This window comes from Xenopus tropicalis, chromosome 2, assembly GCF_000004195.4.
Source record: "Xenopus tropicalis strain Nigerian chromosome 2, UCB_Xtro_10.0, whole genome shotgun sequence".
NCBI lineage: Eukaryota > Metazoa > Chordata > Amphibia > Anura > Pipidae > Xenopus > Xenopus tropicalis.
The window spans coordinates 32,486,298-32,504,937 of NC_030678.2; the positions used below are offsets into that span (position 1 = coordinate 32,486,298).

The 18,640-nt window shown below is 37.2% G+C and overlaps 1 protein-coding gene across 1 annotated transcript in view; it reads right to left on the reverse strand.

Annotated features, from left to right (window-relative positions):
• The window catches only part of blmh (bleomycin hydrolase), a 44,429-nt gene extending 26,299 nt beyond the window's left edge, over window positions 1–18,130 (reverse strand). Inside the window, exons 1-6 of the mRNA NM_001006899.1 lie at window positions 18,077–18,130; window positions 16,105–16,302; window positions 14,914–15,023; window positions 13,980–14,121; window positions 11,918–12,006; window positions 11,160–11,252 (exon numbers count right to left, since the gene is read on the reverse strand). Coding sequence (NP_001006900.1) covers window positions 11,160–11,252; window positions 11,918–12,006; window positions 13,980–14,121; window positions 14,914–15,023; window positions 16,105–16,302; window positions 18,077–18,086 — 642 coding nt within the window. The 5' untranslated portion in view covers window positions 18,087–18,130. The remainder of the gene's footprint in view (window positions 1–11,159; window positions 11,253–11,917; window positions 12,007–13,979; window positions 14,122–14,913; window positions 15,024–16,104; window positions 16,303–18,076) is intronic.
• Window positions 18,131–18,640: the final 510 nt, after the last annotated feature.

Below are 18,640 nucleotides of genomic sequence, written 5' to 3' on the forward strand. Positions count from 1 at the left end.
ATAGGTCATAGGAATGATTGTTCTTCCACTCTACGAAAGTTAAGAACAGATTTGTCATATATGCAGGTAAAAACAAAGGAATTTTTTACCCGACGATTAAGCATTAACGCTACTATGTTCAGGTACCTTTAAAAGCGCCCGATCAAAGTTTTCAGTCCTGCCTAGTCTCCCACCATACAAGCACTGATTATTGTACAAAACAAATATCGTTGTGTGTACGGCCACCTCAATTCTTGCAAACAAAAAAGTTTATGACAAAGATCGCAACACAGATGCTGTGTTCTTAAAGACACTGCTATGTGAATATATAGCTATAAAAACTCTGGCATAAGTATTCTATATCTAATCCCACTGAACAACAAATCAGGATCTAATATATATATTTTAAAGCAATGAAACATATTTTTTTTTTTTAAATGGGATATGCATTATGTTAGAAAAAAAAAAAAAAATATGCTGTTTGCCAAGTTAATCCTTAGACTTTAATATTTTATAAAGCCACCTGTTGCAGAAATCAAAGCTTCAGATCTTTTGAGGTATGTACAGTTTTACACTGTTGGCATGTGATTTTGCCCATTCTTCCAGAAAGACAGATTTGCGCTAAGTTGCTTAAAATTATTCAGGTGCTTGTGTACCACTGTTGTGCCACATATATCTAAGCTTTAACTGGGTAATTTAGGGCCATGGTGTTTACAGTTTCGCCATAGAAGTATTTGACCAATTGTTTTACATTAAATATCTGATGCCCCATGTTCCGCTATGAGGGGGCTACCATATTTGTAGATGACAGGTTGAGAAGGGACAGTCAGGTTGGCAGTCAGGTTTAGGACCTTCAAGTAACAATTACTTACAAAAGCAGTCCTATCAGCGGAAAACTATCAGTTACCTATAGGTAACAATTCATGTATAATAATAATATTTTAAAGACTAGTGTCAGTGACACTTGAAGTAAATAGACACAGTGAAGTATGTTGGTGGCGTAACACTGTGGGCTGCTTTTTATTAGCAAAGAAAAAATGAATGCAAGTTACAGGCATAAATTCAAGAGAGTCTGTTTTCGTCTACTAAAAAAACAGAGAGCGTTCATCTATCAGCAGGACAATGATCCCAAACAAGGCCAATTTAACATTGTAGAAGCCAAAAACCTAAAAGAGGAATGTGCTCCAACTCCATGGTCAATGCTCTGATCTGTCCAGCTGAGACTCTGTGGTACTATTTAAACCATAAAGTTCACAAGCATTATTCAAATGACCTCAATAAATTGCATAGAAAAAATGGCCCAATATCCTATATGGCATGCAAAGTGGGAGGACTGAATTTGTCTGCAGTGTGTTTCTGTTAAATGTTTTTTTTTTTTTCTTGCATAAAACCATGTCATATGAAAAATCTAGTTTAACATTTCATTGCTTTCAGTCAAGGGTCCGAGTACTTTACCGAGGCACTGCATAAAACCACATGCAGACATAGAAAGTAACACTCGCATTTAAAACACTGTACGTTAGGTATCATAAGGTACAAATTCTAGAATCTTTCGCCACCCAAAAGCTATCAGTAAAGATGTTGTCATTGCCTACATCAGATATTCATTAATCACTTAAATAATAAAAGGAAACTGACTCAGTGCAAATTCAATGATACATGAATATCTGTGTGGCACAAAGTACAAATCTTTGATTTCCAAATGGCGTGTGAATTCACTTCATGGGATATAGGAGGTCCAAAGGGGAAGTTAGGGCCCTACCGTTTCTGTAAACAGACAAAGTAGGGAATGTAAATGCAGATAGTGTGGAATGCCTGAGATCGTTTTGAAGCCCCACAGAACAGGAAACTGGAGTTGTGCGATTACAGTCAATAAATATTGTGTTAACAAGGGCAAATGGGTAGAGTGTGAATATTCCAACACACAAAAAAATGCAACAATTGTTGCTGACGTCAATTGCAGAACATCTGGTTCAAGAAAACTCAAGTATCTTGCAAGGATAATTCTTTGTCTATCCTGATCTCTGCACTTGCTCAGGCACTGTGAGATCCCATCCTAGGCATACACTTCCCAACATAAATTCCCTCTATAAATGCGTGCACACAATCTATGTACCGATATAGCACATTGTCCAAACACCCAGGCTATATATGCTTAAGGGCTTATACAAATTGGAGCAAAATTCATGCATATGCATTTTTACTTCTTAAATCGCAAATGCATTAAAAATTGTGCAAATAAAACTGAGCAACACTCAAGCTTTTATCTAAGCATTTTCAAACTACTGCATTTTTGTTAACACATCATGCACACCTTTATAATACATACAATGGCTGAGAAATATTGAGAGATGCATAGAAATGCTCACTGAGATTTATGTGTTTATACGTATACATCCAAAATTGTAAATACTAGTGTAAGCTCCATGTGTACAGAACCTAAATCTAAATCTAAATTAAGGGCAAATATAGTTACATAGGGTTGAAAAAAAGACCACAACATCACTAGGAAGGACACTGAACAACCTCACTGGGAAAACCCACCTATGCTGCTTCAAATGAAAAGTTCCGTTCCTCTAATCTAAAGGGTTGGCCTCTGGTGCGCTGATCCTTTTTGTGGAAAAAAAGAGCACCCCCCCTATATGTCTATAATCCCCTCTAATGTACTTGTATATGCCAGAGAAAACTAAATTTATTACCAAAATAAACACATGTAGAGAAGAAACCAAACACAGAAATCAGAAATGTCCACACCGGTATGGTACCTGGGGTAATTAATCAGGAAACATTGTGTCATACAGTTAATTCTAAACAGGCTCTCAAGAAGTTTGATGCCGATTAAGGCACTATTGCCCATCTGATACTGACCTTTTCTCCTACTGTTTCCTTAAATTACACCGACCTATCAGTGTACATGCAAGAGGATTTTAGGATGAAAACACACAAGTGTGCATATTTGGGCTGAGATCTGCCCCATATTAACAGTGTCAATTGGATCCAGTTAAGGAGGTGACAGAAGGAAAGTATCAGCGGTCATTGTATCTGTGCAAGCCATACTTATAATTAAGAACCATCCATTTTTTTTTTGAATAAACTACTTTGTTTGCTTCTAAGTCCTGCGTGAGCGGCTTCTTTATTATCTCTATATATATCTCTCTCTCTATATATATATATATATATATATATATATATATATATATATATATATATATAATGGTACATGTGTGCCTGTGTGTGCTTGCATAATGTATATAAATTAAACACACAGGCAGAAACAGTTATTGCTTATGTATGCTTATTTTTCAGGTTGATGTAAATGAATTACATTTCTAAATTTGGATGTATAGGTACAAGAGGTCAGAAGCACATTCCAGAAATACACTTATTTTTTCCCAAATGAACAATAACAATATTGTGGTGGAAGTGATTACAGCCCTTCCTTTGTCAAAGGGCACCAGCTAATGAAGAGGAATTGCTGCTGGGTGCTACGGCATATCTTACAACACTGAGCCCTCTCCAAGAAATTTGCAGTAGTTGATCATAATTCCTTTGCCAATTGCCAATCTATGTCATGAATATATCCGTAAAGAACCGGAAAAGCGTGAGTAAGGTCAGAGACAACATACTTATGCTTAATGGGCAGATGGCCACTGAGTTATAAATACACTCAGGGATATATCTATAAAAACAATCACAGGGCTTAAAAAGTCAGCAAAATATAGTTTTATTAAAGTTTATTCAAAACAATTTTTTTTTAATATTACAATATATATTTATATTTACACACACACGTGCACACACCCATAGAATGTTTAGGGATTTTTAATGGTTTGATGCATCTATAAATAACTTCACTGTTTTTAATGTACTAAATATAAAAAAAACTGTGTACATAAACCATGTTGAGCACAACACATGATAATTTGACTAGATTTGGAAAGAGAGGTTTCTTGGGTACCTGTTAGCACCACCCCAAATCTCGCCCAGGGCTGCATCGCTAGTGCAGAGAGTAAAATTGCAGAAGTGAATTTTAGTTTTAAAAAGACAGAAATTCGACTTTTTTCCAACAGTTTTTAAAAATACTGAAGGTTTGGTTGAATGATTACAATTGAAACAGCACCATTTCTTAGCAGTCAGGATTAATGGAAATGGAACTGATGCAGAAATATGTAAGTGTGCAAGCTCCTTTTATTTATAGAAAGAGAATAACAGCCTATTTCTTTTAATCCAAGACAGCACATATGAAGGTGGACTCTCCCACAACAGTGAAAAAACACATGAGAACAAAGTAGATAACAGACTGCAACAGTTTTCTTGGAAACTATCTGCTGTGGAGAAGAAAATACACTTAAATCTAACAGTATTTGATAGAAGTGTATATTTCACCATACAGATTCTTTGCATTTTTCAGCTAGCAATTAGCACTATAGTCCATAACTTCTCTGCCAGAATATGCCTTAACTGAAGACTAGGATGGCTTTTTTTTTTTTTCTTCTAGGGCTTTGTCTGCCTTATAATGAAATCTGTACAGTTTCAAGAGGAATTTGTTTTGGAGTTTGGGATTTCTTATGTTAAAACAAAAATAAAATCTGCAATTTAGAAGACATTGGGCGTTTGTTGTATGTACACTGTTTTCATGTGACCTCCTTGATTGGCTGTCAAGTCTTGCAGACTCGCTGGCTGCAAGCTCGCATCATGTCTGCTTCTGGAACTGACAAATGGGAGAAACAGAAACAGCAACCTCAACATGCATTGACATATTTTGTTGTTTGCCAAAGGCATGTTTCTAAATAGGACTTTTTTTTACAAGCAGTTTTAAATAAAATCCATAGTTTACTATAGTTCTCTAAGGAGAGAGATGGAACATCTTACTAGAAAGTCTATAAGCTCAGATATGAATATTGCAAGTGGTTTGTATATACCAATTAATTACCCATACAGCCCTGTGAAATATATTGGTGCTTTATAAATACGTTATACTACTACATTGGTTCTAAGAAAAAACCCTTGTTTTAAAGAAAAAAAAATTGCATATCTTTATTTATATAGTGCTGTTGTGTACTTAAAGGAACAGTAACTCCAAAAAATGAAAGAGCTTTAAAGTAATACAAATATAATGCACTGTTGCCCTGCACTGGTAAAACTGGTGTGTTTGCTACAGTAACACTACTATAATGTATATAATAAGCTGCTGTGTAGCCACGGGGGCAGCCATTCAATCTGGAAAAAAGGAGAAAAGGCACAGGTTACATAGCACATAACAGGTAAGTTCTGTAGAATACAATAGTGTTTTATCTGTTATCTGCTAAGTGCCTGTGCCTTTTCTCCTTTGAATGGCTGCCTCCATGGCTACACAGCAGCTTATTTATATAAATTATAGTAGACTTTCTGAAGTAAACATATAACTTTTACCAGTGCAGGGCAGCAACACATTACATTTTAGTTACTTTTATACACTTTCATTTTTTGGTGTTACTGTTCCTTTAAATACTCTTGGGTAGGGCCGCCTTCAGGGGGGGTAGAGGGGGTACACCTGTACTGGGCCCTGTGAAATCTTCTTCCTTAGGGGGGCCCAGCCGCGTTGCGGAAGTTACACAATTTATGTAAGCTATGCATAAAGTTACTTTTTAATTTTTTTTTCACACTAGGCTTTCAATGTTAGAATCTAGCTTATAGGTACAAAAGGTTGGGGAGGACCCCTGCTCTAAATATGAAGTGAGTAGAAGTGAGTTCTCCAGCCAAGATTTTAATTCCCACAAAGCAACTGATACTTCTTAACAGATCTGTTAAACTGGGCATATAAAACTTGTTTTTCTTACATGTATGGTGACCCAACAATCCTGAATAATAGATTCTTGAGATATCAGTTATTGTTGTTGTTTCAAATATTTGGACTGTTGGTCCGGATAAAAAGAACATAAGAAATATGGCTATACTGTTTGTCCCTGTTGGGTACCACACAAGGATTGCTCCGCGTATGGTGATTTTTAATTAGCTGGATTCTGATATATTGTTTAAAAGTGAAAGAGTGAAAGAGTGGAAAAGGACACTCAAAAGGAATTACAAATAAAACCAGTGACATATTAAATAAACCTATATTGCAAAGATGCTAAGATTATACTTTATGCAGAAAAAAAAAAAAGTTGTGATGAAGTTCTGCTATCCCAAATGACAGCTCTATCTCTATTAGCAAATAAAGTACATATATAAGGGTAAGGGTGAAGCCATATGGAGCTACTAGTAGCAGCTACTAAAATAGACAATGCTGATAATTGTCTCTACATGTGTTTTAGCAGAGGCAGTTCTCACTATTGTCTATGGCAGGGTAATTTCTGGTGTTTAGGCCATGACAAGTAGCTGCTACTAAGTAGCCCTGTGTGTCTTCAACTTAAGGACCCACAAAGTGGTTCAGTCGCTCGCAATAGATCTCTGCTATCGTGGGTGACTAACCGCTTCAAAATGGCTTTCCACCTGCAACAATAGGAGTCGCTGGTAGAAAGCCCCTTAAAAAAATCAAAGCAATGTGAAGGACTTTCCACTGGCAACTCACATTGCCAATGGAAAGCCATTTTGGAGTGGTTAGTTGCCTGTAATAGCAGAGATCTATTGCGGGCGACTGAACTGCTCTGTGGGTCCTTAACCTAAGAGGTTTTAGAGCAAGATTTGTACTGGTTTCTATTCATGGGAAAATAAATGAACAAAGGCCGTTTAACAATTTGCCTCTGGTTTGGGTGTGGGTTAAATCCCAAAGTTTTCCAGGGCTGCCCTTAATGTTATTTCTGACTGGACCACACGTTTCAGGCTGATCATTCCTGAGTGAAAGCAGTGTGCATTTTTACTGCCATGGACAGATTCCTTATACATTTGTTTGCATATCTGGTCGCTCCTCCTGCCTTCCATTTCAGCAGACAGGCACAAAACGTTCAATTATTTTGCCATTCCTCAACAAGAAGAACGGCTGGGTATGTAAATAAGCATTTTGTAGATGTGAAGACAATATAGTTCTTTGGGGAAAAGAGAACTGATGATGGATTTTTATGTTGGAGTTTTTCATTGTGGGTCCCATCCCACTCTATCCTGACATTTAAAGGAGCCATGCTACCAGTTATAAGTGGCATGGAGGCTTGGTGGTTAACACTACTGCCTTGTAGTGCAGGGTGTCAACCTGGGCACCATCTGCAAAAAAGTTGTTTGTTCTCCCCATGTCTGCTGAAACCTCTGGTTTCCTCCCATACTCCAAAACATACAGGGAGGTTAATTAGCTCCTGATGAAATTGACCCTAGAATGTGTTATGTCAGTGTAATAGGGACCTTAGACTGTAAGCTCTATTGTAGCAGGGACAGATGTAAATGATGAACATTCACAAGTGCTGCTAAATAAATAAAGGATAGCAGATAAATAAGCAGCACATAGCTCATGTGGCAATCTACCGACTGTCTGCACTGCAACAAAAGTGGGAAGGGGTGGCATAAGAAAGGAAAGGCCAACTAAATACTTTACATTAGTGTATGGAAAAGCTTTTTTTTTTCCTCAGCACCTGTTTCTGAATTATTTGTTGTACAGCTACTGGCTTGAGTAACAACCAGGGCCATCTTTTAATAATTATAATGAAATACCAAGTTAGGTTTGCTAACAACCTGGAATGCCCTCTGGAATTGTAATTGATTATAATTGTAAATTATTGATACGTAGATATTAACTGTGAGGAAATTTATGACAATATAATGGTTTAAAGTAAAGCTGGCCTTTACAGGGGCACTCTCAATAATTCTGGTAGCAGAGCCAAGCTTTTTCTAGATACCGACTCCAAAATCTCCTTACTCTCAAAACTTTTGTTGACCTGAAACTACATTTTAAAATAAGTATAGCCCTTAAAGGGATTGTCCACCTTTAAATTAAATTTGTTTGGAATTTAGGCAGCCATCTGGTTGCTAGGGTTATTATTTACCTTAGCAACCAGACAGTGGTTTACATGAGAGACTGGAATATAAATAGGAGAGGGACTGAATAGAAAGATAAGTGAAACCTAAAAAAGATGCAAAAGTGGAAGGCAAACAATTCAGAATCTATAAAACATAAATAAATGAAGACAAATTGCAAAATTGTTAGAAATAGGACATTCACTAACATACTAAAAGATAAATTAAATGTCAACCACACCTTTAAAGTTATATGCTCTCTAAATCTAAAATGCACCTAGTTCTCGAAAGATAGTTACACTCACCAAAAGCCAATCAAAGTTGTATGAAATACTACAGTTAATAAAAATATATATTTTAAAATCTTATTTTGCTTAACATACATAAAATCAAACAGGGAACAATGGAATATTGTTTCAGAATTAGGTTACTTAAGTTTGTTTTATTAATGAATGCTATGTCCATAATAAGAAATAAGGTCCCTTATAGGCAGAGATTCATGGTTTTACCTCCTCCTTGGCTCAAAACAGAAATCATTCCAAAAGGATGCCAAGACAATTACAGAAAAGTACAGGTACAAGGAAGACAAAAAGTTAAATCAAGCACTTAAAACACACAAAATTATATATCAACATTTTTATGAGGGCCTCTATTTTACATGGTATAATATAGAGCTTCTAATCAGACAATGCCCTTTGTTCAGCACAAATGAGATGTGGCTTTGCTTGTCAAGAAGAATTAAAAGCAGTGCAGTAATCACAAATGATGTTTAGGGTAAAAACTTTCTTTAATCACTAGAAATAAACATTTTTGAATCCGTATGTAAATGATTAAAAAATAATTATTGTTTAATGAAACCAAACAACCCCTTTCTTTGTGCTACAGCTACATTAACAGTGACAGCACGCTGACAATTATGGCTTAGTTTATGGCTAATAACAGCAATAATAGTAAATAGATTCTATTTGGCAGCCTCAAGCAATCATTTCTATCAACATTTGGCCATCAGAGGGCACAGCTTGGATGAGGTTTTCTCTAAGAAATCATGGTTGATCCCACTAATATGAATAATATGCAAATATATAAGGATACCTGCATAGGATAACCAATGGAAATATGTTGTATTCTTCTATAGTTCTAAAGAATATCATATCTAAATTGTTAACTTAAAAAAAAAAAAAGTTAGAAATTCTTTAATTTAAACATATCTTGAAAAATTGTAATATAAAATATTGTAATGCAATTCCCATTTACAAAAAAAGCAGTTACCATAAGAGAAATGGCACACTGAGCTATTGTTAGTGTGTAAGCTGGGAACTGCCCCTCCATTAACTTGTATAGCAATTGCCCTGACCCTGCTGGCACTTGGTCAAGCAATTGCTTAGAAATGTTCACTGCTCTTTCAATAAGGGTAGTAAAGAAACAATTAGCACTGAAGGAAACTGCAGCTACTGGCATTCCTGCTTAACTTTATAAAAAGATTTTTTTTCACGTAAATTATCCTCTCTACAGATGTAGATTAGTACGCATGCAGTTTTGTTATCTCTTCTCCGTGGCAATTTTCATGGAACAACTGTGTGTGTGGTTCGGTAGATGTGATTTTACTTGTCTACCCTAGCAAGCAAAGTTTATTTCTTTTGAGAGTTTTGTTACAGCTAGTTTTTCAACTAAGCATGAGCAGTTCACAAAACACCAGTACACAAAATATAAAAAAGTACAGATTTCAGTTAGTGAATCAATGAGATTGATTTGTAAAAGTTAAAAAATAAATATTGATTAGTGTTGCCAAAGTGTTGCCATGAAAAGTTTGATAATCTGCAAACAAGTATTTTGTAACTGTATATTCAAGCCAAGCTTAAGCTCTGCAGGCAGAGATAAGACAACATCAGGACCAATGAACTCAGGACAGGGGCAGAAGGATTAAAAAGTGCATCCTTTCCTATCACAGCAAAAAAATTCATATACCTTTTATAGAATGTGTCTAAAGTACTGCAAATTTACGTTTGCCTTATTGTATGTGTTTGATTTTTGTTTAATATAAGGAAGCAAGAAAATGCCACTATAAAAATGTGGCTTTTAAATCAAGTATTAGAAGAAATTGTTCTTTGCCCTCTAACCTGCTCTCTTGTGGCTGTTGTCTGTTAATACAATAGCTCTGTACTCATGAAACACAATGTTAGCAAGACAAGGGAACCCATAAGTCCTCTAGAAACCCTTTCTTAAAGGAGAAAGAAAGGTAAAAACTAAGTAAGCTTTATCAGAAAGGTCTATGTAAATACAGCCATAAGCACTCACAGAAACGCTGCACTGACTTCTGAAAAAGGATTTCTTGTGTCTGTAATTCCTGTGCCACAGCCATGCAGCTTTCTGCTCCCTCCTGCTCCCCCCCCCCCTTAGGAATGTGGATCTGAGCCAATCAGCAGGAAGCTGACTCATAGTCTAGCTAACTGAGCATGTTCACTTGGCCTGGGTGTCTGTGCAGGAGTGAGGCATTATGGGAACTTTCTTTACACAGCTCAGCATTTTTTCTTCCTGAAATATGGGGAGACTTAAGGGCACTATTGAGACAACTGAAGGTATGCCTGCAGCTTGAGATTAATTCTTTACTAGCCTTTCCTTCTCCTTTAAAGGGGTTTGCCCAATTGGGATTATTTTTAAAAAGTTGTGTAAGCACTATCTGAACTTCCAAAAGTACATTTTATACATACGAACTAAGACCACTGATATTAACGACCCGGATTAGAGAACACTAACCCATGTCACCGATGTTGTTACTAATCAATGTGTAAATATAAAATTGATAAATAAAGAGATTATTAAAAAAAAAAAAAGAAAAATGTACATTTTATACAAAAGGATTCCACAGACTGAAGGGACATGCATCCCCACCCTCACCTTGATTAACTGTGAAATGAAGGATTCTGGGACTTGAAGTCCCTCTATTTTCAGTAGTGCACCTCAGTGCGACAAGGTGAGGGAGTGATTGCATTATACCGTATGACCCAAATGGGCTCATTCAAGAAAAAAGGGGTTTGTTTTTCCCTTTCACATTTTCTGCGCCAAATCTGCCCCGTATGTGCTAACAGGTGGATGTCGTCAGTGAATTTGCAGATGAAGGCAATGCATGGCTTACAGAGAGAGGCATCAAAGCATAATGAGAGGGATGTCTTAAAGCTAGAGAGGCAATTTTGCACCAACCTGTTATTGATGTTATTTATGTAGCATAGCAGTTAATGCAAGATGGAAGCCAGTGAACGTACCTCCTCTATCATAGTGTCCAAAGCTGTGGCAATTTCCTCCTTTGTACAGGAACTTGTAACCATGTTTCTTAGACGCAGGCAATATTCTCTCATCTGTAATGAAAAACAAAAGGGGATATTTAAGGAAATGGTGCAATAAAGCATGTCATCACCAACTCACAGTGTAATGAAACAATGTAACATTTGATGCAGTAGACCATGATATGAAATCTTAATGAAAAGTATAACCCACATCTGGAAACTAGACCCCAGTTATACCACCAGGGCCATTTATCAACTGGGCCCTTTACATTTTATCACTTCTAATCAAATAATTCAAACAAAGTGTAAAATCAAACCATACACAGGCTTCTGAGTGTATTTAAGACTTTAGTTAATGTAAAATAATTATTTTAACAAAAATTTCTCATTGGTCAGTTCAAAACATAATAAATAACATAATATACATCACATTCATTTCAAATTTTTCTGTCAGATAGGAAACAATCGGTAATTTTCAACATCTCTGGCTATTTTTAGCAGTACTAGAAGTATGTCTATGAAGATTTTCATTCATCCAGGTCATGGTATATCTAAAGCAACTGGACTTGTTTGGTAATCATTGAAGATGTTTCACTACTCATCCGAGCAACTGAAGAAGCTGCTCGGATGAGTAGTGAAACGTCTTCAATGATTACCAAACAAGTCCAGTTGCTTTAGATTTATTTATACTAGAAGTACTAGAAGTAGTTAGTCATAAAGCAAATCTATAGCGTCACCTTGTGGTTGAGAATGTCATTCATTCTTCGGGTAGCTTCTGAGGTGTGTGATTCAGGGAAACATTTCTTAGGTATAACACCATATTTTTCTAAAAGACAAAGCATACATATAATTAATAATGCAGAGAAAGTAATTTAAAAAGAATGGTATTCATTCATACCATTTGCAGGGTATTGCAGAATCATGATGTTTAGTACATATCTATGGTCAAAACTAAACGCCACCCAGTGCCTGCTTGCATAACAATAACTGGCAGTGCACCTAAATGTTCAAGACTTTCAGTTAAATTAGAAATCTCTTCTATTGTGTTTTAACTCCCTCACAAGTAGCTAGATGTGGTAATAATCTAGCAGTCAATTGAGGCTAGATTCTGTAAGGGCTTTAAATATTTTAAGAATAAACCAGGGAACGTATTCTTGATTTTGTCACTTAGATGGAAGAAGGTGACAAATAATTGAACACATTTCACATGCAACCTTCCTACCTTTTGCTCTGCTCTGAACACTGTCTTTCAAAATCTAATCAGTTTTTTATAAAATGCTAACAGATTTCACAGAAATTACACCTTATTCTCACCAGTCCCTGTCCTAGTGGATCTTACAATCTATGGGGCAGATTCATCAAAGTACGAGTTTGAATCCCGAAATAGGTAAAATTCGGATTAGATAAGATAATTTTGATGATCGGAAATGTCACGAAAATGCTTGTAAAAAAAAAATCGCATAATTCGCATCTGAATGATCGTAAACGGCCAGAAAACCTTTCTGACTTTGATCCTTCTGTGCATGATTTTGGAAGCCTCCCATAGGACTTGATGGCACTCTGCAACTCCAACCTGGCCCAAGGAAATTCACGATACTGAAGCTTGAATGAATCCGAAACTTTCGTACTCGTTGCGACAAATCCGATTTTGTCACATAAATTTTGACGCAAAGTACGAAAAAGTTACGCAAATTAACGAAAAAAAATAAAAACCACAGAAAATACACACAGTTCTATAAATTATAAAAAATAAATTTTTTTTGTATCTGGACTCAATCGTACTTTGATAAACGTGCCCCTACGTCTACACACACACACTCAATTTCTGCTGGAGCCAATTAACCTGCCTGTATATTTCTAGAGTATAGGAGGAAACTGGAGTACATGTAGAAAACATGTAGAATAAACATAGAAACTCCTGCCAGATAGTGCCCTGGCTGCAATTGAACCTAGGACCCTGGCACTGAAAGGCAGTGGCGCTAACCACTGTGCCTCAGGTTTGTTGCCATCTGTTTTCCCTTGCTGCTCAAGCACTGCCTAAAATCTTTATTTCCTATCCTCTAACCAAGATTCTTTGAAAAGCACTGCACTTCCAACCCCAAAACCTGTCTGCATCATCTTTCTCACAGACAGATGCTTCAAACTGTACATCTACACATTTTTGTTCTCTTAGGACTGGTAGTGGGTCCCTTCTGATGAAGTCAAATTATTTGTGCCCATGGGAGTCTCAGGGCCTAAGAGTGGCTGCAACTCTTGCAATCAGTACATAAATAATATAGAATGAGATAACTAACAAAACTTTTCTTCTTTTAATGTGTCTTTCTTTTAGAATTATTATTCTCCTTCTTTTAGAAGTATTATATTTCCATGTGTATTTTTCAAAAGTTGATAAGCCTTTTGTATTTGTCCTTTTTCAATGTAGACTCTTGGTGTTTTGGTGTTGCTAATTCAAATTCCAAATTGTTAATAACTTCTTTTTTTATTTAAGTAATACTTAGTATTTCTTGCAGTCTGCAAGAATTTAAGATTTGAAAGGTAAGCATTTCCAGAGGCCTTGTTAGTAGTTTAATGTATATATTTAGTGGCATTGCTTCCGGAGTCGAAGACAACCCGTTTTTCAACTAAAACTCCCAAAACATTCCCCCGGTATACTGGAAACTGCAGTTAAAGATCTGAGAGATACAAGTTACTTATCAACTAGGGAAAAGTGGTCTACAGAAAAAAAGTTGTGAAGCTTTTTTTTAAACATGCTAGTTCTTTTTTATACAAAGTGTAACAAAACAAGATTTTTATACTAACCAATCAGATTTACCAGCATGTCCCACTGCCCTCCATCATTGCAAGGATTGGACAACAGGAACTGCATGAGCCTTCCATCAACAGGTTCATTCATTCGCACACTCTCAACAAAAGCATTAAGGAAATAATAACAGCGCTCCACCTGCAAGTCAAATAATGGCATTTGTTTATTATAGCAGTATTATGCAATAAAATCTCTCATCAGTTACTTAGGGCTCTGGCACACGGGGGAGATTAGTCGCCCGCGACAAAACTCCCTGTTCGCGGGCGACTAATCTCCCCGAGTTGCCACGACCCGCCATCGAACAGGGAAGTTTTGTCGTGGGTGACTAATCTCCCCCGTGTGCCAGAGCCCTTACAGTACACATACTGAATGTAGACATTTCAGATCTTTTTATGTCTGATTAGTATTTTTGTAGAAAATGGGTAATTTCTCTCATTAAAGAACACAGTATCATAGAATAAGCGGAGGCCTATGGCATGGCTGGGCTAAGAAATATACACGCTTGTCTTAGCCTAGAGTATGGAAACAGAGAATTTATATTTTATAATTTTAACTGCAGCCACCCAAAAGCCACCTGTCCTTAAAAGCTTCAACCTTACATGGTTCAAAGTTATTTTATTAGCAAGTTGCATTTTTCAGGGAAACTGTAAGCTGCTGGTTTCACATGGAATAATTTTTGTGCTTATATTAATCTTTTTTAAAATATTGGCAATAACAAAATGCATACCCCTTAAATTATTTTTGTTGTACTGAGCAGCACAGTTTAAGGTTTCTGTAGATCTTAGGAGGTGATAAAGGGAATTTCTTGAACTCTTGAAGCTCTGAGCATGGATGGCTAAGGACTACAAGTACAATACTAGAAGTCCCCCAACAATAGTATAAACAATTTATTACCTTGAAAAAGCAAAACAAAATTTCTTGTCAACCTACCTTGTCCCAGAAAAACAGGTAAGACTGGCTGAATTCAAATTCTTCGATGTTAAACTTTTTCATAAACGGAAGACGCATTACATTCAGACAGGAAAATATCCAGCATCTTCCTGAAGAATAAATGAGTATGTATTTAATTTTTGTTGTCTATGTGCTTAACAGCCAGGTGTAAAGTGCAGGCTGTGCTTTCATGTTTATTTAAGTTTAGCAACATCCCAACAACCCAAAGGACAACACAGAAGTAGTCACAATTTGTCTTTAAGAAGTGATACAGGTGTCTGTTATCCGGAAACCCGTTATCCGGAAACCTGTTATCCAGAAAGCTCCGAATTGTGGAAAGGCTACTTCCCATTTACTCTAGTTTAATCAAATCATTTAAATTTTTAAAAATGGTTTCCCTTTTCTATGTAACAATAAAACAGTGATTTGTACTTGGTCCTAAAAAAGATTTAATTAATTCTTACTGGAGGCAAAACAATTTTATTGGGTTAAATTAATGTTTGGAGACTTAAGGTATGGAGATCCATATTACAGAAAGACCCCTTATTCAGAAAAGTCCCAAGCATTCTGGATAACAGATCCCATACCTGTGCTACTCCTTTTATGGTTGATGAAAAATTAACAAAGAAAGGAGGAAGCACTGCTCCTCAGCACACTAGCTGCACTCTAACTGCAGGTACTGTTGGACTGAAGGCAGCTTTGAGGAACAGTCATCCTCAGAAAAAAAAATAGATCCGATGGGTGGCAAAACAACTGCGTACCACTGCTTTTACAGAACACTACATGGCATTATGTTCATTAAGGACGTGTCAGCAAAATGGGGTCATACATAGTACCCCCCATATTGGGATTCCACCGGAGGTTCTTATTGATACGGTAAATTCAATTCCAACAATGTCTGTAATAACTGCAATACTGTATGAATACTTGAGAGTATACTTTACATCCATTGATACTAGGAAGCTGTGTGTGTGTGTGTGTCAGACCTGGATTGGGAGGCCCTGGCATTCCAAGAACACAGAGGCCCAAACAGCCCCAACTAACAGACTAAATAATAACATTTGGTGGCATCTTACAGCAGGCCTTCTGGCATTTGCCAAAATCCCCAGATTGCCAGTCCAGGCCTGGTGTGGGTGGAAGCAGAACCTCTGTAAGTGCATTTAAAAAATAAAAACAGCATGGCTCCCTTACCTGAGTTCTTTTGGTTCGTAACTGGTTTACCCTCTGCCGGGATAGTGTGCTGGAAAACGTGTACTGTGTCCTGCACAGTCTGCCTCTGAAGACACACTTCAAGTGGATCGATACATGTTGCTACATTTTGAGCCAGTAAGAACTGAGGTTCGGATTTCAGTTTTTCCTTGAAAGATGATGTTTTCTCCAAGCTTAAACCTTAAAGGAAGCAGAGTACTGCAAGTCAAAAGAAGTGTTGAATCAAATAAATATGCTGTGTAATATTTGTTTTACTTATTAAGTATTTAAGCTAGCTAGAAACAATAAAAATGAAAGCAACTTAAATTTTACTGTAATGTGATGTGTTCATAGGGTATACATTTCTAAAAGCTACCCTAATTTAGCTTTTTATAAAGTAATAATATTACATTGTAAGGTTAATGGTAAAAAGTGATCATCACCAAATGATCGAATTACAACAACGGAAACATGCTTGAGTGCATTAGAGTAAAATCAGAAAAAGCCGACAATTTGCTCTACTGTGCATGCATATCCCAGGACCCAGCAGATGCACGGCGATCACTAAAAAAAGCACCCCCAGGTTCGTAATTTTTAGTGAAGAGTTGCAAAGCCCAAGGTCTGAGGTAAGTGATTATACTCAATATAAATATATAATGATCATCTATAATGGAAAATGCATGCCCTTCTCTCAGCTATAGGGACACTGGAACTAGAAGTCTCAAAATTCTGTAACCATAAATGTATAAGAATGCAGGCCAAGTGCCTTTAAGTTTAAAAAAATTAAATTTGTTTCCCCCCACCAGAGGTGCGGGCTAATAGAACAAACAATAGTTTTCTCTAAAAATAAAAAAATGTGCATTTTGTGCATGTGTGTGACATAGAAGCAGTGGATGCGACTCTCCATTCCATCACACGCATACACATAATAAGAGAGTTGTGACATTTGCTCGTTATGCGCATGTGAGAGCCACAACATACTTGTCCGAATTGCTCTATTAGCACGCATCTCTGGTGGAGAAAGCAATTTTAGGGTGATAGGTGCTCATTAAGAAAGGGGTACAGTAGCTGCTATATACATAAAATTCTCTCTAGTGTAGATGTACTGCGAGAAAAGGATCATTGAGTCATAGCAGCAAGCCAGTTGCCAATAGTGTGCGCAAGGATACCCATATTGTTGTTGGATACATGGCCAAACAGTCTTTTGAGGGAAACTGTATGTACCCCTATTGTTAAAGGCATGGATAGTGGAGAAGACAAAGGAGGTTCATGACCTCACAAATTCACATGGCTAACACACTAAGTTCTTTCATACAGGCCATGCAACTCCTAGGTAGCTTCTAATAATTCTTCTATTTGAAAATAAAGGGGATATAATGTTACAATTGTGTGAAAAAAAACAAAACAAAACCCAAAATGGTTTAAAATCATGTGATAACCCTTTCAATAAATACTCTTTACTCACTTTTAACAATGAAATGGAGTTTGACCTTTTTTTTTTTGACTTCTCATTTTATTGATACCGTGCATATAAAGCCTCCTTTCCCTAAGAAATCTCCTGTGCAAACCAGAACAAATACCACCATAGGTACATTTCTCGTTACAGGAAGGTAATCCGTGAGGGCACACCAATATGTACACTGGTTACTGTTTTTTACAACTTCGCTACGGTAGAAGGAGAAACAACAAGCATGACATTTCTTAAACGAAGAAACGAGCTGGACTACAATTCCCAGCATTCAGTGGGGGTGACATAACAACACAGCTTCATGGTTCAGGATGCAGGCGAGCAAACGCCACAAAGGTTAACACATTAGAGCCCCGCCTGCTGCTAGAAAAACACGCCCCTGGCTGCTATTCCCCGCCCATGACTCAGCACAAGCGACAGTAAAATCACAGTAAAGGAGGCAAGCCCACTGCCAATGGCCTCTCCGCCAGGGAAATATGTTTGAGTTGTAGCTCCCCTGTCCCTTACCCGCGCTCATGGTACAACTTCTTGCTCTCAGGTGCGACAGCGCAGTGACAATTCCTTCTCTGACAATGTGCCGGCAAATCTCACCCCCTGCCTACAGCTTTCCGGGCGACGCAGGAAGTGGTGGGTCAGGACGTGTGAAAGGCAGGCCGTGATTGGCTAGGGGGCGTGTCCTTTGCCGGCCAGGAAAATAAGTAGCACGTGATCTTGCGTGTTCTGTGCGTACCTTGTTAGAGTATAGGAAGTTGTGTGTGTAGTAGAACCGTGGTGGAGACTTGTGGCGCTAGGCTGAAAGAATAAAGCGCTTTTCGGTGGTTTCCATTGTTTTCGTTTATATTCGCGGTACGAATGTGATTCTTCTTTAGGGAAGAGAAAATCATCGAGAAAGAAATGAAAGTGGGGAGGTGTAAAAAAAAAAGAAATACGGGGTGCAGGGATGAGAAGAGGAAAGTAGGCGACAGAGAGGCTGAAGGAAGCTTTAACTAGATCAAAATGAAAGAGGAAAGGGTGGAAAGCAAAATGAAAAGAATACATTTGAAGTTCAGCCTGACGCGTATACAGCGCACA